A 27,012-nucleotide genomic window follows, 5' to 3' on the forward strand; every position below is an offset into this window, starting at 1 on the left:
ACTAAGTATTTATTGAATGACTAACAAAATAATTAAAATGCCTTCTTTCCCACAGCCTGCTTTCTCTAAGTTGGGTCCAGTTTCCTTCTGGCAGAAGGCCTGTGATCGGTCATTCCTATGTGGGCCAGCTCTGGCCCCCCACCTCACACTTTTTCTTTCTTCCCTGAAATCCATTGTCATGTTGTACCATAGGATATGAAAAAAATAGTGAGGCTTTTTGTTTGTTTGTTTGTTTTTTTCAGGAGCACACCAGAGAAATTAGTGACTATTTGGGACTAAATAGACAGGCTAGAGCCAGCATCTCTATCTCTTGGAGTGCTTTTCCAGTCTCCAGCCATCAGCCCATAAAAATCAGTGCTTTGGGCTGGCAATGTGTAAAAAGCCATTCTTCTTCTTCTTTAGCGAAAAGGAGTCACTCCTTACCTGAGTGTTGGTTGGCATTTCCTGTGAGCCAGCATGTTTGTCAGACTGATGGTCTTAAACTGTGATAGCAAGTCAAAATTTTAAGCAATTAAAGCCTCTCTTGACATTTAGAATGTTGGGCACATACTAAGGAAATGTTATGTTTACAAAGTACATGAGTCCATACATGTAAATACTTCATTATTAATTATTAATAAAGCGTACCATTGTTCATCGTGGCATCTAGTGATACATGACTCAAGCTCATTTATCAAATTCTAGTTTTAGCCAATATCCAGAATATAATTGCTCGAATGAAATGCATTTGCTTGTCATTTTTTTTATAGCCAGGGTAGTTGGATATTTGCCATCTTCTACTCAGAATAATATTGCAGCTAGTGATTACCCGTTGCCTTGGCTTTTAAGAAAATTTAAAACAAATTTATTGATTGTTGGTTTAAGGATTCATTTATCTGTCACAGATGTGGTCATGAATTCTACATTTCTCAAAAAAATCTGTCCTGTATATAACTCCCTTGAACAGGATGGCTTTTTTCAGCCACACTTTGTTCTCCCTCTTGCTGGAGATTAGAACCTGGGTCTTAGACTTTAGGGAGCACGGCTCACATCCTGGACTGTGAATATCTATATTGATAACACATTTCAAGCATGTAGATGATGACTATTATTGAAATGATTCTTTAGATTTATGCTAATGACATCCATCTCCAGCACATACTTGCGTAAATTAATTCTGCTTTAGAATCAGATGCACTGTTTGCAGTGTTAAAGATGGATATTTGACATTTACCATGCTGACTAGGATGGGTGGTTTAATTACATAAATTTTCCGTAGAGTCTTTCTGACTGTATCAACAGACCTACAGTGGTGTGTGTCCTTGCCCGTGTGACCATCACGTTCCTAGTCCCATCTTCACCGTTGGAACATAGTGAGAAAAACAAGGGAGAGACCACCACACATTGCTAGTCAATCTAGTCGCCCTATAAACATTTTTTTTCCTACCTTTCCTCTCTCCTTACTCCAAGAACAGTCCAGCTGGGAAACAGAACCCCTCCTCCCCATAGTTGAGTTCCAAGCCTGATCAGTGGCACTAAACATTAAACTCTTGTCTTTGAGAATAATAGGCTTTGCTTTCTACACCCTCAAGCATGTTGAACTACTGTGCAAGCTGGAAAATAAAAATGTTCTAATTGTGTCTTTTAAATAAGCATAGGAGTGAATTAATTAGACCATATTTTGTCTTTAGTTGCTTAGTTACACAATAGTATTCCTGAGCACGAGTAAGATAAATTGGCTCTTTTTGTGCTGCCTGTCCCTTAATCATAATTATTGTATTGCTTAGGAAAGTAAAGCATACATAGATTTTGAATTTTTTATTAATAGTCAAAAATATGCATATGATATATAAAGTATATGCTGTTCAACCTGTTTTATATGCTTTTATGTGGGAAGAAGTTTTATTGTGGTGGTAACATTTGCATTAGTTGCTCAAAGATGTAGTTCTGGGAAATACATAATTGAAATGTTTTTGAATTGCTTTTTCTGGCCTTTTCAATCTTATTCAAAATAATAGTGCCTCCAGTCCTGGAGCAGTCATTCTCATTTGATTTAACATCTTTCTTTGCTCTGCATGCACAGCACCCAGTTTTAACCCTACAAAGCCTAGATGAGGTTCTGTAACTCATAGACCCCAGACATTACCCCTAATGTTTTTGGGTTCACACTGTCCAGGGTAGGGGGAGAGGGGGGCATCAGCGTGCCTACAACCCACAGCATTATTCCAGTGCCCTTTGTTCTTGGCATGTTTCCCTGTTTTTTGCAGAATGCTCTGGGGCTAGAGATCATGAGAATTTGTTTTAGTTTGTCTTCTGGGGTCTTACAAAATGGGATGTTGCTACTAGAGCTTGGGTTTTCAGCCCCTACCACCACTCCCCACTCCACCAAGAAGGACAGCAAGTCTAGGACAGCTTGATATAGTTATTGAACAATGGGAGAGTCTGGCTTAAGACCCAACAATGCATTCTGGGTAAATGTATGTGAAAATTGACCCCATTGTTCTGTTGTATTTGAAAAGCAAGTAAATTATGCACAGATATTTGCTAATTAAAGCACATGTTGTTTTACCAGCACAAAAGTACACAGTATAACTGGAGACAAAGAACTAAATACAAATAATTTAAACTTGCTAATTCTGTATATTCTTCTTAAGGGAGGAATGTGTTTTTTAAAATAAGTACATATACTTACATATTAAGTGTGTGTATATGTTTACACATATGTATTTATGGGGTTTTGTTGGATTTTTTCTATTGTTTTTTATTTTTTAATTATAATTAACATACAATATTATATTGGCTTCAGGTGTATGACCCAGTGATTAGACACTTATAACTTAGGAAGTAATCATCCCGATAATCTCACACTCATATGACACCATACATAGTTATTAGAATATTATTGACTATATTCCCTATGCTGTACTTTATACCCCATGACTACTCTGTAACCACCAATTTGTAGTTCTCAATCCCTTCACCTTTTTCACCCCCCACCCCCACCCCCTCCCATCTGGCAACCATCAAAACATTTTCTGTATCTATGAGTCTATTTCTATTCTTCTTGTTTATTTGTTTTTTTTATTCCATTGTTGATAGATATGTATTTATTGCCATTTTAGTGTTCACATTTTTTTATATTCCTACAAGGGAAGACTTGCGTGCTACAGAGATATCAGGCCAAGTTACTGTCCAGTTACTTGTCACTAGACCTGCCCCAAGCTCCCAGTGCAACATGGGAGATGGAAATCATTTTGACAGAATACTGCATCCTTTTGGTCTGAGCTTTGCTTGCCACCATCTAGTTTGGGCTTAGCTCAGAGTACCATTGGAAAATAATGGAAACAAGCCAGATCTTGAACTAGAAAATAAAAATCTTCTCACTCATTATCTTATTCTCAAGCTTTCCTCAATGACAGGCCCAGTTTAGTTATTTTTCTTCTCTAACTACCTCACTTGGGATGGCTTTATTCTGGCTGGAAATCTGCATTGTAGAATGAAGGCCACTGATGCGCACCAGAGTGGTCAGACGCAGGGAAGGTTAATGATAACATGCAGAGACCTCCTGGCTTGAAAGTATTCATAGGTGCAGTTGGTCCCTCTGGCTCTGCCACCTGCATGGGAACATGTGGTTTTAGGCATGACTGGCTGGAGATTGTTGATGAAAATGATCAGGAACACTTGCCACAGTCATCTCAGAAAAATGCTCTTGTCTAATTTGCCATGGGCATCCAGATAGACCCCTAGAATATGCAAGCTCAGAGAGATGGAGAGAATGGGTCCAGCCCCCTTTATTCAATAGGTGCAGAGATGAAATCTTGGACATGTGCTAAGAGATAGTGAGTGACAAGAACTAGAACCCAGCACCCTCAGGCTTCTTTTAGTTCTTCATTTGTTCAGCATATGGCTCTTGAAAGCTTCTATCCTGTTCTCTAGGAACCTGTAGTCAAATTGATAGTTGACTGGTACACAGATAACTGAGTAATAATACTGTGCACTTGTATAATGACATGTTTTAAAAGGCTCTTTGAATCCCATAGCCCACCCCCAGCAGGTACACGGCACCTCTTACACATTTTGCAGAAGGGTATTGTCAGGCTCAGTCCCTCCAGAGTCCCTTCTGTGTGCTGGCCAACACTGGCCCTGGAGAGACAGAGGTGGGAAACCAGGCAGATGCTGCCTTCATGGAGCTTAACCTCTGGTTGAGGAGCACACACATGGTTAATCAAACTGTCACAAATAAATGGGCGATTTTTGATGCAGTCAGTGGGATGAAGAGAAAATACAGAGATGGGGTACCTGGTCTTGTTGAGAAGGTCTGAGGAGGCATTTCAGGAGAAGTAATGTTTGAACTCAGGGATAAAGACATCCTGGTGAAAATTGGAAAAAGTCCCTTGGCAAGATGTGGAGGTGGGAACAATATCCTGAAAGCATGATTTCTGGGCTGTGCCTAACATGGGTGAGTCCAGCAAACATGTTACAGACGCCCTCTGAGGCCCACTGGATACACTTACTGTTCTAGGTGTCATCAAGACACCTCAATAGCATCTTCAGAGCTAATTTACATGGCTGTGGACATGGTAGAAAATAGAGGTCAGGCCAAACTATATTTGACTATAGGCCAAACCTGGCCTGCTGCCTATTTTGTAAATAAAGTTTTATTGGCACACAACCACACCCAGTTGTTCACAGACTGGCTCTGGCCACCTTCACACTATAGTGGCAACAGAGACTGTATAACACAAAGTCAAACATCTGTCCCTTCATCAAAAATGTTTGCCTGATCCTTGGTCTAAAGTAGTATTAATAAAGGTAATTGTAAAACTAGATGCTGACAACTTCATATGTGACCTTTGATTTATTTCTCACAACAATAACACTATGACCTAGACTTCGAGTCATTTCCATTTTGCAGAAGGACAGTCTGAGATGTTAGCTAATTGTCCAAGTTTCCAAATTTATTCATCAGGTAAATGACAAAGACTGAATGGGAACTTGAGCTGTCTTGATTCCAAAATATAGATGATAGAAACATTGTGCTATTCTGCTGACAAGTAGGGGACATGGGGTGATATCAGAAAACAAGTATAGAACTCATTGACATTTTCTTCTCTGATGTAAAAATGCACAACAGCTGTATCCATATTTCAAGGTCCTATTCAAAAGTCACCTCCCCCAGGATGTCTTCCTCTGATTCTCCAGGAGAGAAAGGCACCTAAGAGCAGAGGCACATGCATGAGTACCCACTAGGTGAAGCAGATAAGAGGAAGTGAAGTGAGCTGGTCTGGGAGATAATATGATGTTTGAGGGAACTGGCGAGCATGTGACTTGTCCTTATGTGGCTCCTCAGGTCCCCGACATTGCCAGGTAGGAACACTGTCCAGTCTTGCCAAATCTTTACATTTTTTCCAGAGACATGCCAGAAATCTATATTTTTGTGTAAATAGAATTGGCAGTTTAATCCAATTTTAAAGAAGCACTTAGTGGGTCAGACAAATATATCTTCAGTCTGGATGTGGCCCACAGGCCACCTTAGAGTTTCTAAAGCAAAGCTTTAGATTATTATAATTTTAAAAACATATTATTTCTATTTTCTGTGAACAAAGCAACAGGAGCCTGTTGGTACTGAAAAGGCAGCAAAGAAAGAAATGGGGGCAGCCTAGCAGACGAAGCCCTCACCCCTCTGTTTGGGTTGGAATCTTGGTCCTCCCACCTCCTAGCCTGGCCATGTGACTGTGGGCATGTTGATTCACCACTCTGATCATTGTAGAAGATAGAGCTGTTGTAAAGATTAGAAAGATTAATACATGTGGGTCCCAGGGTTGGAGGACAAAGCCCTCACCACTCTGTCTAGTCGGGATTCCAGAGTTGGAGGAACGAAGCCTTTACCACTCTGTCTAGTCGGCACTCCAGAATTGAAGGGACAGAAATAATGGACACACGAGAAAAGCTGAGCTCTGTCCCAGGGCCCACAGGCAGGCCTCAGGGAAGAGGGTACAGAGATTGAGATGTGGAAGGAAAGGAGTGTGTTAGTGGGAAGGTGGCCTAGCCATGCTGAAGGTGTTCTGGAGAAGGGGCACTTGTGAGTAATTGCTTGAAAATAACTCAGTCTTTCTTGGGTGGAGATTTTTAAGGAATGAGGATGAAAAAAGGGGAAATCTTAGGTAGAAGAAGTCATAGGCAGATAGGAAGGAAGGACACAGTAGTGAATGTGGTCTGTACTCAGCAAGAAAACAGAGTTCTCGTGGAAAATAAGACTGAGGCCAGACCTCAGGGAGTCTAGCAGGTCAGGTTTAGAAGATTGGACTTGAATTGGAAGGTACTGCTGATTAATAATTTCACATGTGTGTTTTCCTTTTTATTTAGAATATAAACTCTTAGTCCTGAAGCTTGGTAGAAACAAGTGTGAATATTTACTCTGCCAATAGTAGCTGTATGCCATCTTGGCCAACTTAATCTCTGGCATCTAAGTTTCCTTATCTATGAAGTGGGTTAAGCTTGTTGGACTGTGAATATCAAATGAGATTTCTTAGTGCGTAGAGCACCAAACCATGGCCTTGTTTCCCCCAGACCTTTAGCTGATGCTCATTATTGACCCTAATTCTAACTTTATTGGCCCATTGAAGTCTGTCATGGTCCTAGACTGTTACTAGTGCTTAATAAGTAATTTATTGGTTGAGTCATAGGACTAACTATTATTTGAAAAACAATAACTAACTGAATCATCAGTTTAAGTAAAGTGTAGCTTCCTTGTTCTCCATCTGTTCCAAGAGACTTTTCTTTTGTTTCTGTTGAGACTTATTGATCCATGTTTGAAGTTTCCAGTCACTGTGAAGGGGACACCCTCACACTCGTTGTGTTCCATTCCACGTAGGTCTTCAAAGACCATTAGGGGGCATCTTGTCCATCAGCCACAACAAAATAACATGAGGTGGAGGAAGGATGGAGGCAGGACACAAAACCTGCATTTCAGATGTTTGAAAGTTCAACCTGGTGCCTCCCGGGTTCCTCCCCTTTCATGATGCAACATGCAGGAAACCTGGTATTGAGCTGCGGAGTGTGCAAACATTGGATTTATTTTAAAAGCCCTTATATTCCCTTCATTTTTTTAGAAGCCTCTCCTATTTCCTTTTCTTCAAAACTTCTCTACTTAGAGAACTTGTTTCACCCCCTTGTCATTGTCCTCTCCTCCCTTTTTGTCGATGATGATGGCAGGGAGTGTATTCCAGACCAGCTCCTTTAAGATGTGCAGCACTGGGTTCTTTTACAAAGCAAAAAGCATCAGCAAAAGGATGTGAAGGGAAGGGTCCCAGCCAAAATGGTTGGGGCATTTTAGAAAAAGGATCTCAAAATAGACTGCCTGCTGGGCCATTAAATCCTTTTGCTTTGGGTTAATCCCACAGTGTGGATCAGATTACTAGAATTCAGATAAAAACACTGCTATAATGCACAGTCTCTTCACCAAATTATTCTAAATTCTAGTGTACATGGGTTATACATATAGAAAATAATTGAATGCTGTGGACCTTAAGTGAAATAACCTGTTCCATTCTGTTTCTTATGAATATTCTCCACAATAGTCTAATTATGTTTTTCACTTCTGGGTGCTGAATGTGTGTTCAGCAACAATGCAATGAGTATAAATATGCACCTCAACTATCTGGGCAGGCAAAAAGAAGATTCTAGTAAAAAAAAAGGCTAAAGATATTTTTTTAATGCAAATTGCATGAATCATGTAAATCATGTCTTTTAAAATTATCAACAGACTCTATTTTTTTTCCCCCTTAGAGATCAGGTCCTGTTTCTCACTCCATATTTTTTATGTTACCAGATCAGCAATTCAATAGACAGCTAAGCAGGTGTTCAAATCACTTCTGACCCCCAGAATTCCTTAAACGACCCCTGAAGCAACGGAGTGTAAACATTCTCAGCCTGTCAGAATATTGAGATATTTTAATTGCCTCAATTTTTAGGGGGAAGGGGGTCTTCATTTAAAAGGCTGTTTTCTGCTTTTTTTGCCCCCACCTTGTTTCTTGAAGCAAAGAGAAGTGTCATCTAGATCTTGACCATGAGGATTGGAAGACGGTGTCTGTAGGACCTGCAGATTGAGTTTATAGGTAAAAGAGCTCTAAGCGGTCAGCTATGTCAAGGGTCTTTAAAAGATAAATCTTGAAAAGGTGGGAAGAGGAAAAGGGAGATGAGGCTTGGGATCCTTCTCTGGTAGATAAGGGTATAATATAATATTGCTCTTGAAGATTATAACATTTCTATTTTCAAACATGGGACTTTTGACTACAAACTTTGATTCAGTTAGATTCAATATGTATTTATTAGTATATTTAAGGTACTATGGAAGTGATAAAGAGATGAATAAGATTAACCCCTGTCACTCTAGTTGCTTAGAGAAGATAAAATATAAAGCTAGCTGTATTGGTAAAGTTCTATTTTACTTTGCTTTGCCTCTTTCATCCTGAAAGATATATTCATTTTATTAAGTAGTATTCTTAGAAATTTCTCTGGATGCCCCCCAAAAGAAAAGCTTTCTTGCGTAGGCAGTTGTTTCTGGACTTAGGCAGTTGCATACAGCATTTTTCCATTGGCCTGTCAACCTCTTAGCAGAAATAAATTTCCAGGCATAGTTGAAACTGGTGTTTAGCACGTTATTTCACAGACTGTTTTATCATCATACAAAAATGTGTAGACATATCCTATGTTGAAGACTGCTGTGTTATCTATTGTTATATAATAAATTACCCCAAATTTTGTCTTTTTTGAGAGAGAGAGAGAAACAGGAAGGGAGAGAGAGATGAGAAGCATCCACTCAGCTGTGTCACTTTAGTTGTTAATTGATTGCTTTTCATACATGCCTTGATTAGGGGACTCCAGCCAAGCCAGTGACCCCTTGCTCAAACCAGCAACTTTGGGCTCAAGCCAGTGACCCCATGCTGAAGCTGCTGAGCCTGCACTCAAGCCAGATGAGCCTGTGCTCAAGCTGGTGACCTCCGGTTTCAAACCTGGGACCTCAGTGTCCCAGGTTGATGCTCTATCTACTGTACCACCACTGGTCAGGCCCAAATTTTGTGTCTTAAAACAACATTGATTATTCACAGTTTGTGTGGGTCAAGAGTCTGGGTAAGGCTTAGCTGGGTGCTCTGGCTTGGAGTCTCTCAAAGCTCTGTAGCAGAGAATTTACTTCCAGGTTCATTCATTTGCCTGTTGGCAGGCCAAAGGTCCTCACAGGCTGTTGGACTGAGGGCCTCATTCCTTGCTAGCAGTTAATCTAGGCCTCCCTCAGTCCCCTGCAATATTACATGGGCTTCTCCATGGGCCATCTTCCAGCATGAAAGAGACTTCCCTCAGAATGGAAGAGAGAAACAGAAGCCACACTCCTTTTAAAACTTAATCTCATAAGTGACATCCCACCAATTTTGCCTAGTTCTGGTTGTAAGAAGTAAGACATTATATCCATCCCACACTCAAGGAGAAAGGATTACACAAGGGCATGAATACAAGGAAGTGGGGGTCACTGGGACCATTTTAGCAGTTACTACCATCATCAATGGAACCAATCACTTTACTATAAAGTTAGTCTGATGAGGATTGAAAGATATTCTTATCCTGCCTTGCTCTTTTTTTTTTTTTCCTCCTTTTATTGTTATTATGCATTCTCCTTGGGTGGTCCCTTCCAAACACCTTCCTATTCTTCTGGGCATATAATTATAGATGACGCACATAGTAGCCAGCAGATTGCTTTAATCTTTTAAAGATTTGTTACTCTTAGAGCATGTCAACAAACCGTATTGAGTGGTTTTTAAGCCTAATGTCTTGATCAGTGAATTTGGAGAGTTTTGTGGAATGGGCATTGAGTCTGGTGTGATGATGAGTTTTCAGAGAATAGGAAAGGAGGATCCTGGAGCAGGTATAATTAAACAGGCTCCTTAATGCACAAGAGAATAGTTATGTTTCATATACAGAGGTTGAGGAGAGGCATTAAATCAGGTTTGCATATATCCGAGTAAAGAAGACCTAAACATCCAGATGAAAGGGATTAGTGCCCCCGTCTGTGTTTCTAATGAGTGTATCCACAGGAGAGGAGAGTCTCCAGCCACCCTTCAGCCTTGTGCATATGTCAAGGAGCAGCTGGTCTTCCATCTTTTAAATTCCGTGGAAATTGGCTGTTGCACGGGGAAACTCACCTATTTCTCTTACAGGGAGGATGCAACTTGGTGTTTAACAAAGTGTTCAATACTTTTTTATATCGACATTAAAAGTTTTAGAAAAAGGTGGCATTAAGTAGATTCTGGTTAATTTTTAATAATGGAAATTGATTTATGGGGTAACTTTCATGCAAAGCCTAGTGCATCATTGGAGAACAGGAGTTTAGATTCAGATTTAGAAGCATGCATCAGCTATAAGACATATGCATGAGGCAGGTTGTGTGCTGTTTTTCTTTATTTTTAACCTTGAATTTGACAGTGCACCACTTTCTTCTCAGTCCCTTTGTATTCTCCATTCCCTCTGCATATAATGTCCTGTTTTCCCCCCACCTCTTCTCTCTCCTCTTAACCTTGCTAGCTCCTGCTCTTCCTTAGGCTCTCAACAGAGACACCTTACCTGATCACTCAATTTAAAACAGTCCCCATATATACCCCTTATCTCCCATTATTGCATCTTCTAATTCTTTTGCTTCAGATTTTGTTATCTGGCTCTTCTGCCCCTTTTCCCTAACACACAGACACACACACACACACACACTCCATTACTGTAGGCTACAGGAAAGTAGGAATTCTTCTGGTTTATACCTGACTATAACCCCAATGCCTGATACATAGTTAGTGTTCAATAAATATATTTGAATGAATGAAATCACTTATAACACTTAATTCTCATTATATAAATCACATTTAGCTCAAAGTTATTGCTTACTGTCTATCTGCCCACATTAGACTGGTGCTCATGAGTCAGGGGCTTCTTCCCCAGATGTTCCTCATGCCTGGCTTAGCTCAGACTGGATACTCAGAATATTGAGAAAGAAGGAGTGAATAGATTTTCTGACAAACATCTTATAAGGGAGTAACTTGTATGTCCTAGGCAAAAAACAGTCGACCCTGGGCCCTGTGTGTTTCTGAAGGGCAACACCAGCATCTTACTCATCTTTATCTCTCCATGGCTAAGCCTGGAACAGAGCAGAGTGAGTACAGGTTAATTGGAGTAGATAGATTTGAGTTAGTGAAAAGCTAGAACAAAATCCCTCTTGACAACAGCATTGAATGAAGCTCAGCTTGTGAATGTTTCCTTAAAGGTGGGGAGCGAGAGGGGGGGTGCTCCTTCTAGATTTCCTCCTGCAACTGTTATTTCAAAATTTCTGGTAGCTTTTACTTAGCCATTCAGCCATTCATTTTTTAAGCTCCACTTTGGAATGTGTGGAAGGCGTGGAAGGCCATGCAAGTTTCAGCCCTGCCTTCAGAAAGCTTACCTTGAGGGAAACTTAGGCTTTATTCTCTGGTTTATACAACCTCCCTGAAGTGGCAAGAAGTTGGAATCTTGGATCTATCCTGTGTCTTGGTCTCCACGCCACAGTCTTTGAATAGGAGTAGAAAGGTCACCACCTGTGGTTGCAAATTGACTCTTGCATTAGTCCTGGCTTATTCATAAATATTCAATATTTTTCTAAATTGAGTTTAGGGCTTTTGATTGAAGCCTGAATCATTTACCATGACAGAGCATGTCGCCAGTGTAAGAAAACTAGAACTTAAAAATACAAAGCCCCTTTAAGTAATCCAATATAAGCTAATTACATTATTAAATAAAGCTGTGTGTCTCAAATTATTCCTCTGCCATTGTACATGTGAGGATAATAATGTGAACTGTGCTAAGTGAACGGGGCAAAAGAATGTTTAACAAGAGGGAGCATGTCTAAATCATATGTTTATGTTTAAATAGAGGCTACACAAAACAGGAAGATTTACTTGGTTTCTACTTTAAAGTATTCTAAATAGGCATGAGGCTTTCAGTGATTCTCTGTGAAGATAGATCTTCTCATTAACGATAGCAGATTAAGACCTGTGCCAGATCACCAATAACCTTGAAAAATTCAGACAGCTTCCACCATGATTTTCATATACCAAAAGGGCAAAAGTTTTCTTTTTTTAAGGTCTTTGTGGAGTTGGGCCCTGCTGAACTGCAGGGCAGAGCCATGTGCTTGATAAACTAGGTGCAGAAGATCGAGTGATGTAACTAATGGGTGGGAGTCAATCAGCATATTAGAACATCTGGCTTGGGTGGTGGTTGAGTTTGGGTTCTGGTGTTATTGTTTCTGCTTCTATAGAATGTTGTTATAATAACTCATCTGAGCTTGAATACTAGAAATTGGTCTCATTAATCTTTTCTTGCTTATGTTTTAAGAGCCAGAGCTAAGTATATGGGTTTTTATCATGGCAATCTGAAAGTAGTTAGAAAATAGACTATGGATAACACCCTATTGATTTGGCCAAAGGAAGGTTGGGTAAGCCCAACTGTTGACTTAAGGCCTCTTGATACATATCAAGTGCTTGCCTGTGTAGAGAGGGAATATCTAGAATTCTGCGATGTATTTTCTTGCTCTCTGTGTACATTGTTTTAATTTTAAAGAGGATAAAATGTACATACATAGTAAATCTAAAAGGAAAGAAATGGAACTGGGAATTAATGAGAAGCTCTTTCTGTGGCTCTTTTAGAGATGGCCTTTTGGTCAGGGGAGCAGGCTGCAGCCTAACAGGTTTTAGATGAACACGTATTAAAAATGTATTTAGGAACATAAGATATTTAGGATTTTTGAATTACTTGTTTGATACACAAATGCCTTTGGCAATACCATGAAGGATGATCGCATTACAATTGACAAATCGTGCCCAGACGGTCTTTTGTTTGCTTACTCCCTCTAATTGTGTGCCAGGATGGATTTCCAAAATTCACTGAGTCACAAACTTCACTCAGATGGCTGGTGGAGGTAAGGACAAGGTTGGAAGAGAAGGGGCTGGTTTGGGAAACTGGAACCCAATACATTAATGAGCCTCCATGGCAAATCCATTTCTTCATATTGAGGGAGTCAGATCAAACTTTAGTGCACACTTGAGAGGATATTTTCATCCCTCACACAACAGAAAACTCTTCACCTTTTTACCTAGCTCATGAAGAGTGACTTCTGTCATCTTACTTTGGGGACAAAAACACAATGTCAGCTAAAAATTAAAACCCTTTTTGTTGCCAAATGACTTTACATCTCATGCACCCCAGGAAATTGGAGAGAAGTAAGGGAATGTTCTGTGTCCCTGAGTGGGAGTGGGGTCTAGTGTTACTACTGAAAGGACTTTAAGAAACCAATTTACTGGAAAGACGACGGTACAGCCAAAGCTGGTTTCTGCTTCCACTTCAGTTTTCTCCTCTGGAAAATGGGACTAGCACTTAGACATTGCTTGTAGGGATTGGATAAAATTGTGTCTGTTGAATTTATAGATTAGTGTCTGGGTAAGTTAAAGCATCTCAGAGTTTCCACTCCTATATCCTTGAGAGCTGAGGATAATGACTTAGAAGGCCAAACATTCTTAATTTCTATCTGGCACAACTTTAAGTACCTGGGAGGTACTGTATAAGAGCTACAGGGATATTATTGTTCCCAGCTAGAAAATTAAGAAGAGGTAGAAAACACACACAGTTCCTTACCAGTGACATCTGAATACCACTCACCCTTCTTCCTTTATTTTCAGTTCAAGAGATCTTATATAATAATAATAATAATAATAATAATAACAACAACCATCATTTCTGGGGTGTCTACTCTGTGTTGACCAGTGTATTATAAAAACTTCAATGCCCTAAGTATCCCATGAGATGGGTTCTTTTATACTATTTCCCCCTTTTGTAGAGAAGACTTTGGCAAAATGATGTTACATCCCAAGGTAAACATGGACATTAAACATGGTAGAGCTGCAGTTGAGCCTTAGTCCATCAGACTTAAAAGTCAGTGCTTTCTCAATATTCCTTCTTTTTTCCCAACATCGACCACCCAGAGATGGTACACAGTTGAAATAAGTACTTGTTGCATGCTTTAAGCCCAGCCTGGTTCATGACTATTTGGGGAATATAAGACAAGTAGAAGTTAAACAAAGGTACTTGCCTCTAAAAAGTCTATACAATTCAGGATTTTACTGTGGAAGGCAGAGCTATGCAATTCAGCCTCAAATACTGATGGCTAACAAAGATTTAACATTATATTACAGGCAATAAGAGTAGTAATTCCCAGTTCGGGGACCAACTTAGTGTTGATATTATTTTTCCTACTACAGACACTAAAACAACTACTAACATCTATCGCCATCCTCATTTCAGAGGGAAAATAAAGGATAACACCAGACAAAAGGAGGAGTGATAGTCTTAAATGGAAAGAGTGTGCAGGGGGCCCTCCAGATCAGTGTGGCTATCTTTGCTCTGCCCTGGAAGACTGACCTGTGTGGGCTCCATTCACAAAACTCTTGGGCTCTGTGACTTCCAGTGGGATTCAGCCATAGGGATGCCATGCCAGAAGAGGGAAAGAAGGGGGAGAATGAAGGCAGGTGTTTATTCCTTATTCTTTCCTGGAGGTGCCTCCAGGTTGATAGTGTCCCTACAAGGAAAAGTCACTGCCACTAGTAGAAGGATCTGCTCTGATCCTGGTAACCACCCCCTCTCCCCCTGACCCTTTTCCTAGGAGTGGTGATAGTTGAACTGTTGTTAACTCAGGTTCCTGAACCATCTATGTACTGTGGGGGTTTTTGTGTGTTTTTGTTCTGTTGTATTTTTTTTTTCTTTTTACATCCCACCAACACCTTTGTCTTTAATCCCTTTGTAAACCCTCCTTGGATTATCATTACTTAGGTTTTCCATCTAATTCCTATTGGGATCATGAGATACAAGGATAGTCCTTGAAATCTAGCAAATTTAGGTTCATGAAATGCTCACTGCATTGTCTTCATTATTCTCATTTCATCACAGACCAATTAAGCTTCATCTTTTTGACCCACATTTCCATTCTGCTGTGCCCGGCTTTCTAGGACTTCTGATCGGCAAGCACATGCCTAGAGAGGGAACCCTTTTTACTTCCCTGTAGCTATGCTGTGGAACACAGTAATGTGTACGAGGGACAGTGAATGGTCGTATAAGTAGGTGCCTTAGGGAAGCTGGAAAACAAGGGGGTGGCCAAACCAGCCAGGCCCAGTGGTTGCACTTTCTTCCCCTTGCCTGAGTCCTCAGTGCACACCATTAGGCACAAATGCCTAGCCAGAATGGTTAGGGCACAGGCTGATGGTCTTTCTAAAAGTTGACACTTTATGGATTGTTGTTGTTTTTTTCTATAGTTTCTATCTTGAAAATATCCAACTCTGATAGAACCAACTGACTATTATTTTGGTTTTATAATTTATATAGCTAACATCACCTATTGATGTGTTTTTTGTTCTCAACATTTATCACGTTTCAACTACTACAAAGAACATTTTAAAAAGTCAGTACAGCCTGACCAGTGGTGGTGCAGTGGATAAAGTGTCGACCTGGGATGCTGAGGTCGCTGGTTCGAAACCCTGGCTTGCCTGGTCAAGGCACATATAGGAGTTGATGCTTTCTGCTCCTCGCCTCCCCCCTGATCTCTCTCTCTCTCTCCTCTAAAATGAACAAATAAAAAAATTAAAAAATAAAAATCTGGTATGTTCAGGAAAAATTGAGGTGAATGTGCTGTGTTCTCATTCCACCCCTCCCTGTTAACCCCTCCAATACTCACTTATGTGTTTGTTGTCCTTTGGATTATGTTAACATAACCGAATATAGCTCTCTTCAGCAATGATCTGTTACTGGGTATCACATGGTGTTATAGGGAGGGTTCCATTCATGTTCTCTCTCTTGAAGAATGCTATAAGGTGGGTCCTTGAATAACATTGCTTAGTTCAGCATCATTTTATTATATAATTGATGACATGCTGTAGAAACTTAACTGTTGTTTATATCAATTAGCCTATGGTAAAATTGGTTTTGTTTTACTGTACATTATTTTATTACAGTTCTAAGACTGTTGATGACATTAAGTGAGGACTTACTGTATTTCTTAGTAAGGATATAGGCTCAACTGTGTGTAACAGAGATCCATAATTAAAGCTGCTTAAATAAGTTAGGAGTTCAAAATCTCTCATGTCTCAGCCTAGAGGTAGGTGTTTCAGAGCTGGTATGGTGGCTCTGCTCCATGAACTTGTGTAGGGACCAGGCTTCTTCTGTCCTTTTCTCCTGGGAGCTGTGCTCTTATTTGTATGGTTCAAAGGCAAACCTATACCATTTGAGGCCATGGCCTGGAGATCGCAGACATCACTAACACTCACATCCCCTTGGTTTGAACTTGGTCATGTGGCTGCCCCTGGCTATAAAGGAAGCAGGGAAAATGGTGCCTTTATTCTGTACCTGCAATTTAGCAGTTTATTATAAATAAGAAAGGAAGACTAGATATTGTGGAAAAGTTAGCACAGTTGGGGAATGTTAAGTTAATTCCCCTTGTGTCAACTAAGACATTTTCTTACACATAAGCCAGATGGGCTGTGCAATTCCACTGAGCTTGAGTCAACTCTGAGACATCTAAATTGGCAGCAGGGCAGTGGAGTCTGGAGGCATTTTTGGAAACGAACTGTAGAATGTAGTCATGGGCTAACAGGTGAAGATTTAAATTCCCATGGAGAATGATCTCTTCAATGAGTTTTTGCAGAGAAAGAAGACCTGGACCCAGACTACACCTAAGTATATGTTTCCTACATTTTTCCAGTAGGGAGATGGAATAAGAAAGAAGACAACTTGAATAAAGCAAAGAAATACAATGGTGGAAGGTGTTGGATAGGTGTTCTCTGAGTGCCTCTTAAATACCTTCATCTTGTGAGCCCGGTCACTGGCTGCCTTTATTCTGGACTGTCTTTTGAAGGATGTTTAGTGAACAAACAGCCTTTCGGAGTTAGTGGCTTCCTCCAGATCTATGGGAAGGCATGCTTATGGAAAAGTGTTCAAGATTTGGGTACCCCACATTCAGGGTTATTCTCCTATAATGTACCATATTGCATGTGCAGGCATTATCTAACCCTCTTGTTCATCTCCTTTTGGGAACTGGGTATTAAAGGACCAACATAAAGGCTGATACTTTGACCACAGCTATTGCAGTAAGCCATTCTTTTGTCTGTGACCAAGAGTCTTGTTCTTTGCCAGCATCCATAAAATCTTGGCAGATTACCTTGTAAGTTTGAAAGTAGAGTAAAATCTCTGACACTGCACAGTTCTTAATAAGAGGGAGAGTTTGAATTCAAAGGTAGGGCCATTTATTACCAAATGCTACTAAGAAGTCGAGGAAAATTAAGAATAATAAAGGCCTTGGTTTAATGATACAATACAGTGATTCTCAAAGGTTTTGGACTCAAGATCCTTCGCACTCAAATTATTGAAGATCTCAAAAAGCTTTGGTTTATGTGGGTTATCACTATTGATACTTAATTGTTAGAAATTAAAACTGAAGCTCTGGCTCATTAGCTCAGCAGTAGAGCATCAGCCCAGCATATGGAAGTCCCCAGTTCGATTCCCGGTCAAGGCACACAGGAAAAGCGACCATCCACTTCTTCACCTCTCCCTGTGTTCTCTCTCTCTCTCTCTCTCTCTCTCTCTCTCTCTCTCTCCTTTCCTCCTACAACTATGGCTAGAATAGTTTGAGCAATTTGGCTCTGGGCACTGAAAATGGTTCCATGGCCTCGCTTCAGGAGCTGAAATAGCTCGGTTGCTGAGCAACAGAGCAGCGGCCCCAGATGGGCAGAGCATCAACCTGAACAGGATTTGCCAGGTGAATCCTGGTCGGGGCATATGTGGGAGTCTGTCTCTCTGCCTCCCTGCCTCCTACCTCTCACTTAATTAAAAAAAAAGGAAATTAAAACAGAAATAAATTATTAATTCACTTTAAAAATAAAAAATAACATCCATATGCAAAAAGAATGACAAGCTAACCCTCACATATTATACAAAATTAAGTTAACATGGATTATACTTCTAAAGGAAGCTATGAAACTTCTGTAAGAAAACAGGAGAAAAATCTTCATAACCTGGGATTAGGCAAAGAAGAGTTCACAGATCTAATAGCAAAACCACAACCCATAAAAGAAGGATGAAAAAATAGACGAATTTTTAAAACTTTTTTGTGAACAACACTGGTAAAGATTGAAAAGACAAGTTATAGAATGGAAAAATATATTTTCAAATCACATATCTGAGAAAATATTTGTATCCAGAAAGTGCAAGAACCCTCAAAACTCAAAGGTAAGAAAACAAACAACGTAATTTTGAAAATGGACAAAAGACTTAAACACACACTTAACCAGAAAGGATATACAGAAGGTAAATTAGCACCTGAAAAGATGTTCGACTTCATTAGTCATTAGGGAAATGAAGATTTAAGGCATGCTGAGAAACCACTAAAAACATATTAAAATAGCAATAATAAATTAATTAATAGTGATATACTAAGTGTTAGTGAAGATGAAAAACAACTGGAACTCTCCTAAATCGCTGGTGGGAATGCAAAATAGTACAGTCACTCTGGAAAAGTTACACAATTTTTACACAATTAAATATATACACTTACCATTTGACTCAAGAACTCCTCTCCTGGGTATCTACTGTGGAGAATTGAAAATGTATGTTCATACAAAAACCTAGACATGAATGTTCATAGCAACTCTAATTCATAATCACCAACATTGGAGACACTTGAGTGTCCCTCAGGGGATGAACGGATAACAAACTTTGTGCCACACCCACACTGTGGTATACTACTCAGCAATAAAAAGGAACAAGCCATTGGTACATAGAGCAACATGGATTGATCTCAAAGGCATTATGCTGAGTAAAAGAAGCAGTCTCAAAAGATTTTATTCTGTAGGACTCGATTTGTATGACATTTGGAAAAGAGAAAACTATAGCAAGAACAGACCAGTGCTTGCCATGTGTTAAAACTGATAGAATTATGCACCAGAAAAGGGGGATATTTTACTTTAAGTTAATTTTTAAAATAAAATTAAAATAGCAGTCTAAACCCATCATGCAAATGTAACATTTTTATGAAATTTAACCATATTTTCAAAAACAAAATTATTTAAAACAATGGCATTGTTTGACATTTTTGTAAATCTCTTTACTCTCTAGCTCAATAAAGACAGCTAGATTCTCATATCTGCTTCTGCATTCTCTCTCTGTGACCATACCATATGTCATAGAGTCTCTGGAAAACCCCACTGTACACTTGAGAGAGACTGAGAGTGAAAAAAACAAATAATATCAAAGTATTATTATGATCATTGTTTTGACTCCATGGACCACCTGAAATAGTCTCAGGGATTTCCCAGGGTTTCTGGGCCACACTTTGAGAACCACTGACATAATACCCTGTCCCAAATTTCAGTCATTTTCATAGCATCTTGGCTTTTTTTTTTTTTTTGCCATATTCACATGTCCCCATGTTTACTTAATGGTTTTGTTCAAACTGGTTCATTTAAAAAAAAAACAAAAAAACATTTATCTGAAGAAGGAACTCTATATTTCCTGTAAATGAAAAATGAGTCCCACTTTCGCAAAAATAGAAAGTAGCCACAAAAATAAATAAGCAATGAGTAACTTATAGCTTTAAAAAAACCCCATGAACCATCTAAACCAAGGGTCCCCAAACTACGGCCCACGGGCCGCATGCAGCCCCCTGAGATCATTTATCTGGCCCCCACCGCACTTCCTGAAGGGGCACCTCTTTCATTGGTGGTCAGTGAAAGGAGCATAGTTCCCATTGAAATACTGGCCAGTTTGTTGATTTAAATTTACTTGTTCTTTATTTTAAATATTGTATTCATTCCCTTTTTGTTTTTTTACATTAAAATAAGATATGTGCAGTGTGCATAGGGATTTGTTCATAGTTTTTTTTGTAGTCTGGCCCTCCAACGGTCTGAGAGACAGTGAACTGGCCCCCTGTGTAAAAAGTTTGGGGACCCCTGATCTAAACTCACCTCTGCAAGGCGTGCTTTGGAAAATGCCAGTACAGAGGAGTAACAACCATGATAATGATAGCTAACACTGACAAGCTTCATTTATGTTAACCCATTTAATCCTCAGTTACTGTGAGAGGTAGATAGTATTATTATCTTTTTTTAAACATTTGTAAAAAGAAAAATGAAGCATACGTAGGTTAAATAAGTTGTCCAGTGTTCCATAGTGAGTAAATTGCAGGGTTGGGAATTGAACACAGGGAGTCTGGCTCCAGAGTCCAGGTGGAATGCTGTGTTGGCAGATAGGAAAGCTGGGTTCTTGTCTAAGTTCTATTAGAAGTTGCCACTAGACCATCTCCTGAACCTTATTATCCTCATCAATAGACTGAGGGAGGTGGACTAAATCAGGGTATGCAAATTCAAACACTGAGTGCCTGCCCAAGGGACCAGGCAGGTAAGGGAAGTGTGGACTGAATCGAAGGCAATAGGAGTGGTGGAAACTGGTAAAACAGAAATTTTGCATCTTATGTAAATGAAGGCAACTACTACTCATTTTTAACTGTTTTTTGTTGGCAGTGGTGGTTTCTTTGTTTTGTTTTATTTTTTGACAGATATTCTTTTATTTTATCTTAATCTTATTTTACTTTATAAGAGAAGCTGGAAGTCTGGATCCTTTGTGTACAATTTATCAGTGTTTAGAACAGTTGGAGAGGCCAGCCATACGCATGGGCTCGCTGATTTATTACCTCTTGACTAAATGATCTACTCTGACTTAGAAGATTCCATGATTGAATAAGTTGTTTTTATAGTGGTAAAAACAAAATCCACATTATAGAAATAGGCAATTAAAGACAATAATGAAAGGGCCTATGGACTTAGAAAGTATCTCAACACAGCCTACATAAATATTGATGAGGAGCCAGGTTAATTGAAAAGCCAAGGTACATTAATAAAATAACAAAGTGTATTTCTGTGTGTTCTTTTTGTGTTGTATTAGAGTAAATCAGCAATATTTATCCAGTGCTAATTCTTAGTTTGCTGAGAGCTAATGTAATCATGAGATGAGCTTATTCAAATTCTTTTCTTAGACATAGAGACTTTCCCAAGAATGGTGAGTATTAGGAACTTTAGTCAGCACTTGCTCAGAATAGTAAATACAAGCATGTGATTTATGCCATTGTGTGTACAAAGTAATGTTTCCTGAGACATTTTCTATATATATATTGGCCGTTTTGTTTTTTGAGTTGGTCTGTTGTTTCCCCCTCCTTCGCTTATCAGATTTCCTTCTAAATCCTGGCATTTGACAATGTTGCAGGGCCAGTTTCTCTGTGAATCCACAGTAAAACATACTGGTGGTTTCACAATTAATCCAAATTTGGGTTTATGGCTTATGCAAGTTTATGTGAAGTCCGGTGTTTGTTTTTATATATTGCGTATGTATTCAGGTCTGTTTCAGAGAGAAAAGAAGGGAGGACAGAATCTAATCTATAGTCTGAAGCTTGAAAGATGGGTTTATTCATCAATGACATCATTAGAATTGTATTTTCTCTTGGTTAATAAACTATTTTTTTGGCAGGTGTTGTAAGCCAGCCAGAGCTAGTCATGCCATTTCTTGGAAATGATCTGAAGCAACTGGTAATTGAAATGATAATCATTTGATCAGAGTGAGAGCTATTTGAAAATAAAACTCATCTCCAAACTTGTCTTTTCTAGGGAACCATATTTGGTAAAACTGTTGTCAGATTTCATCTTTGCTAATGTTGAGACTTATATACCATGATAACTATTTTCCAGTGTATTCTAAACTTGATATCTGGTGTACCCTGTACAGAAGCTGTTCCCATATGCTTTGAAACAAAACCCAGGCTGAATTTTTATTCTGACATTTAATAATCACCATGTAATAGCTATAAAATGTGTGACAACTACAGATCTTTTATTTCAAGAGAATAGTGTCCTGAATCTGAGTGAAATCATCCATGAAATGGTACTTTGTAATATGCCCCATTGTTTATATTAAGTATCGACATTTTTTTTTTCTTGGGCAGAGGATAAAAACAGTTTCCACTCTGTCTCCCATTTAGTGGAAATTCATATTTAATCATGATAAGAGAAAATATTCCATTACAAAAGTTTTACTTTTCATTTTTGAGAGAGTATTTGTTATTTTGCTACTGCCTAACAAACTCTTCTCAGAATCAGCATGGAACTGGAGGAGGAAAAGTGTAATTTTATATCCTGTCTTAAAACATTTAAAAAACCAAACTCAGGATTTTTTTTTTATTGTGTGAAACTTATCCTAATAAACCCTTTTTTGTTTGCTTTGGAGTTGTGTGTGAAATAGTGAGTGTGTGTGTGTGTGTGTGTGTGTGCAAGCAAGTGTGGAAGAAGGAGGAAAGAGTCATGTTTAACAGCAAAATTAGCCAAAATCACTTGTGAATTCCTTTTGTTTAATGGCTTAGAGACATCTTCCTGTTGCTGTTTGTCAAAAATATTTCTCAGATTTTGTAAGCCTAGGGGTTTTCACAGCTAAGCTTTCTTTAGAAATGTGAACTAAAAGAAATGAAAGAAGTCAGTTCAAGTTGAAATGTCAAATGTTTCAAATAATTTAACCTAAAACCCAGTGAGATGATCTTCAGCCTTTCCCAAAAATTCATCGAGTAAGAGAGGCCCTCCTTTGCTCCACGTAGGGACATCTATTAAATATCTTGCTGGATTGATTCTGAGTCAGAAAACTTGATTGTTTCCTGGAAGCAATTAGAGATGCTTAAAATTCAAATTTATGATCCATAGGAGAAACTTAAGTTTCAACTACTTTTCTTAGATTCAAAGGCTTTCTCCTCACTCACCCTCTCGCCTCATACCCATATGTATTAAAACAAAAAAAAAAAATCAGTTCATTTCTCAACTTACAAAGTTTTTAAGAAACATGAGAATGTGTAAGTTTCTTTCAGTGGGAAGCACATAACATTTATGAAGTATTTCTTTTGGGATTACATCACAGTTTTATTTAATTTTTAGGACAAAAGTTAAATTCAATATTTGTGCTTAAGCCAAGGGAAAATGTACCATAAACATAGGAATTTGAGGGTGAGTCAGAGTTCCAAGAATCCCAGATTTACTTAGACCATTTATATAGAGACAGGCTAACCATTAGTCATCTAGTTCTCACTTTTTGCTTTTGCAATTAATTGCACTTAAAAATTAGCTCTCACCCAAGTGGTCTGATAGGCAGAGTGGGCTTTGACAACTAACATTAAAAATAGCTGTTAGAATTACTGCCCAAGTTTTGTATTTTCTAATCATATAACAAATATATCTTATTAATTATTCTTCAACTAGACAACTAGCAGTGAAACACTATTGAAATGAATTTGACTTATTGAAGATCCTCTGTCACTGAAAAGCACATTGCTGCATGGCATGAAACCGTTCAAACGGTATTTCAAATGGCCTTGTTAAAAATGTATCGTTTACCTCAGAACCACAAATAATGTCTTTTGTCCTTCTCCAACCACCTATTGTAGGATGAAGTCATTGCTGTTTCTGAAAAAGTGATCGTGAAGCTTGAAGACCTGGTCAAGTGGGTACATTCCGATTTCTCCAAGTGGAGATGTGGGCTGCAAGTCAGGCCAGTGAGAACAGAGGCTCTGGGAAGGAACGGACAGAAGGAAGCTCTGCTGAAGTACAGGCAGTCAACCCTCAACAGTGGACTCAACTTCAAAGACGTTCTCAAGGAAAAGGCTGACCTTGGTAAATAGAATTTGTACTTCTAAAATCTGATATGTGGGCATATACAGTAACCTACTTTTTTGGCTGTTGATTTCTCTGGAAACCCTGATATATATATATATATATATATATATATATATATATATATATATATATATATATATATATATGGTATATATACTGATAAATATATAATTGCTTTGGCTTCAAAGTGGCCTGGGATATAGATGGACAGATGCCTGGGTGTGTAAGGGATAAATTTTACCTGTTAGATCACAGGAGCTCCTATGTGTGGATCCCATGCCAGAAACTGGGTGATCTAACATGGCCTTAGGCAGCTTCCTGTTGGTGTCAAGGCAGAAGACATACATACATAGGGCGCATATAATTGACTTTATGAAGAGTTTGGATATTGGTTCTGGGTAGATAGAGTGATGTCTATGACTCTATGTTAGAATTTCATACTTTACATTGGATGGAAAGCAAAGTGAGGAAGAGAGATGGGCTATTCCATGTGGAGCAGGAAAGCAGCTTCAAGGCAGGGAGCCACTGATTGACATAGGTTTTCCTGAACTTCTTAGGAAGTTAGCATGAGCTTCATATTTTTTTTTTCCTTTCTTCTGTAAGTTTAAAGGAGAAATTGGGATTTGGAGTAGTTATTCTAATTAGTGTTTGAATCCCGACTGCACTGCTTATTTAGCTGTGTGGCCTTGGGCAAATAATTTAACCTCCAAGCCTCAGTTTCTCCATCTGAAAAATACTGGAACTTTAGAGGTCACTCTGTGAAATATGAGATATAAAGGGGCAAGCACAGTGACTGGTGGATGAGGGGCTTCATAATTAATTCCATTGCTTTTGCATAACACTTTTCTTCTCTAGTGACTTTTTGCGTCCTTTCCTTATTTTTTTCCCTTTTGTTTGTGTCTCCCTGTGGCGTTCACTGACTTACTTCATTGCCCAACACCAAAATTGACCTCTGATTTAGACTAGTTATTTCCTCTTTAAGTAAAGAGGAACTTTACTTTTAACATATTAAGGCATCTTTTCTTTCATTCTAACACAATGCTGATTTTCATAGTCCTACTGCATGCCTTTATGTGACAACTTCCTGTTTTGTTTTTTTTTATCTAGAATTTAACTATTACAACAAACATAGACTATTTATCTTAATTGGCATAAAGAGACTGAATAAAACCAGTAGCTCTCTTTCATATGATTCTGGTTTGTGATGAGCTATATACTGTGTGTTGGGAATAGCATTAGTATTTTTTTGTGATTTGAGTTTGATAACCAACAGTTTCCTGGCATCTTTTGATAGATGTCAGACAGTGATATTTGGGACATGGCAGCAGCCTGGTGATCAGGTGTACAATTAGAGAAAATTATTAATCTAGTGATTTTCCTTTGAAAGCTGAAATAATTTTTTTAAAACAAATCTTTCTATATATGCTGTTATACCCCTCAATTCTGTGAACACACAGACTAGTCTGCTGTGTGACAGTGCTGAATAATACATCTGTTTTGTTACTTTCCTAATGTATGATCTAAGTTGTCTTGCCATTGTCTTGTGTCTTGTTTTCCTTAACATTAAAACCTTTCTTTTGTTTGAAACTTTTTTTTTTTTTTTTTTTAGTTATGGAATATATTGTTACTAATAAAAAACTAAACAGGAAACCCATGGGGGATGAAAGGATGTGTAGATGGTTAAGCTTGATGTCACACATATAAGCAAGGGTATTTATAGCAAGGTTATTTTCTGTTTAAAATTGATAGTTTATTAATGAACATGAAAAGAAACCTAATCTCTTAATTGCATCAAAAGATTTAGAGGTTTAGATCTTAGATCTTTTTGAATTCTAAAAAAAGTATCCATAATCTATATTTTGAATAATTGATTCCAGAAGAAATTGGTTTATAGTGAACAAAGTACTTAGTGGTTTTTATATCTAGTTGTTCATTAGACACACTAGGGGGATTTTTAAAATAATACTGACTACTGAGTCTGCTTACCTAGATTCTTCTTTCAGTAGGACTTAGATAAGGCTAAGGAATGCTTGTTGATAAAAGGCATTCTAGGTAATTCTTTTTTGGGGGGGTGGGTGGGAAACAACTCTACTATTAGCACTGAGGAAGAGAAAATAATCAACAAGAGATTTGATTGAGAAGCTCTCCTTTGCTGAGCAAGAAACACCATGTACTTTTCCTTTTTTTAATGTAAAATACCCCTTTAAGGATAGAATTTGGGGCCTTGAAATTCTACTCAGTTGGTATGAACTGTGGGGAATTTGAGACAAATAGCTTTTGTAATTGGAATGCACACTGTGTTGTAATAATGTGGAAAGAGAAACAAAAACTTTCCTTAATGTAATGAGTTTCCATTATCTACTTGATCTAAGGTTTACAAGTCTACATTGTTAGGATTTATATTGGGGAGACAGAGGGGTGCCATTTGCTGTACGCATTCCTGTCCCAGCAACTTTCTCTTCAGCCTCTTCCTTTCTCTGTCTGCAACATCAAAATATTTGTTGTCTGTACTTTTCTTTCTTCACAGTGGTTTTCTTATCTCCCTTTCTCTTGGCCACACTAAAACCACTTCCAATACCACATTGTTAATGGAAGTTCACACACTTATTAGGTTTTTCCTTCTGTAGAACCCTTCCAACTCCTCATTGTTCTTACCAAAGAAAGAAGATGAACTCTGAGATTACTTAAGACCCCCCCCCCACTTTTTTTTTTTTTTTCTGGTGGAAGTAAGCAAAGAATGGAAAGATCTCACCTTTCTGTGGATAAGGTAGAACTGCAATATGTTATTTTTTTTTCAGCTGAGTTATTTCACCATGTTAAAACATCAATAAAAACTAAATAATTAGGTTGACTCTTAAAGAAGTGATATTACCATATAAAAGCTAATTAAAAAACTTCTTGCTCAATGTTTAGGTAGAATAAATTCCCTTTAATCTCAGTTTGTGTCACTTCCTGTCTCTCTCTGAATAGTAAAAAAAAAGAAAAAAGAATGTTCTCATAAATGTGTGTCTGCCAACAAATTAATACTCCACAAAGAGAAGCTCTGCCCCAAATGGTAGCTTCCAATAACTGCTCTGATTCAAATCACAACTCTTTCATTTTTTTTTTCATCCCTTCCCCTTCAAGGACAATATTCGCAGATGTCATATTTGCCTTTTAAAACTCTCTGGAGTTTTCATTTAAGATTCTAAATGACTGGTGACTAAAACTACAGATCTAGATAGTGGAA

The 27,012-nt window shown here is 38.5% G+C and overlaps 1 protein-coding gene across 1 annotated transcript in view; it reads left to right on the forward strand.

Moving 5' to 3' along the window:
- Positions 1 to 27,012, forward strand: part of ARID5B (AT-rich interaction domain 5B) — a 197,371-nt gene that overhangs the window by 7,672 nt on the left and 162,687 nt on the right. The window contains exon 3 of the mRNA XM_066244205.1: positions 23,555 to 23,780. Within this exon, the coding sequence (XP_066100302.1) occupies positions 23,555 to 23,780 (226 nt within the window). The remainder of the gene's footprint in view (positions 1 to 23,554; positions 23,781 to 27,012) is intronic.

The sequence above is a fragment of the Saccopteryx bilineata genome, chromosome 9 (assembly GCF_036850765.1).
Source record: "Saccopteryx bilineata isolate mSacBil1 chromosome 9, mSacBil1_pri_phased_curated, whole genome shotgun sequence".
Taxonomy (NCBI): domain Eukaryota; kingdom Metazoa; phylum Chordata; class Mammalia; order Chiroptera; family Emballonuridae; genus Saccopteryx; species Saccopteryx bilineata.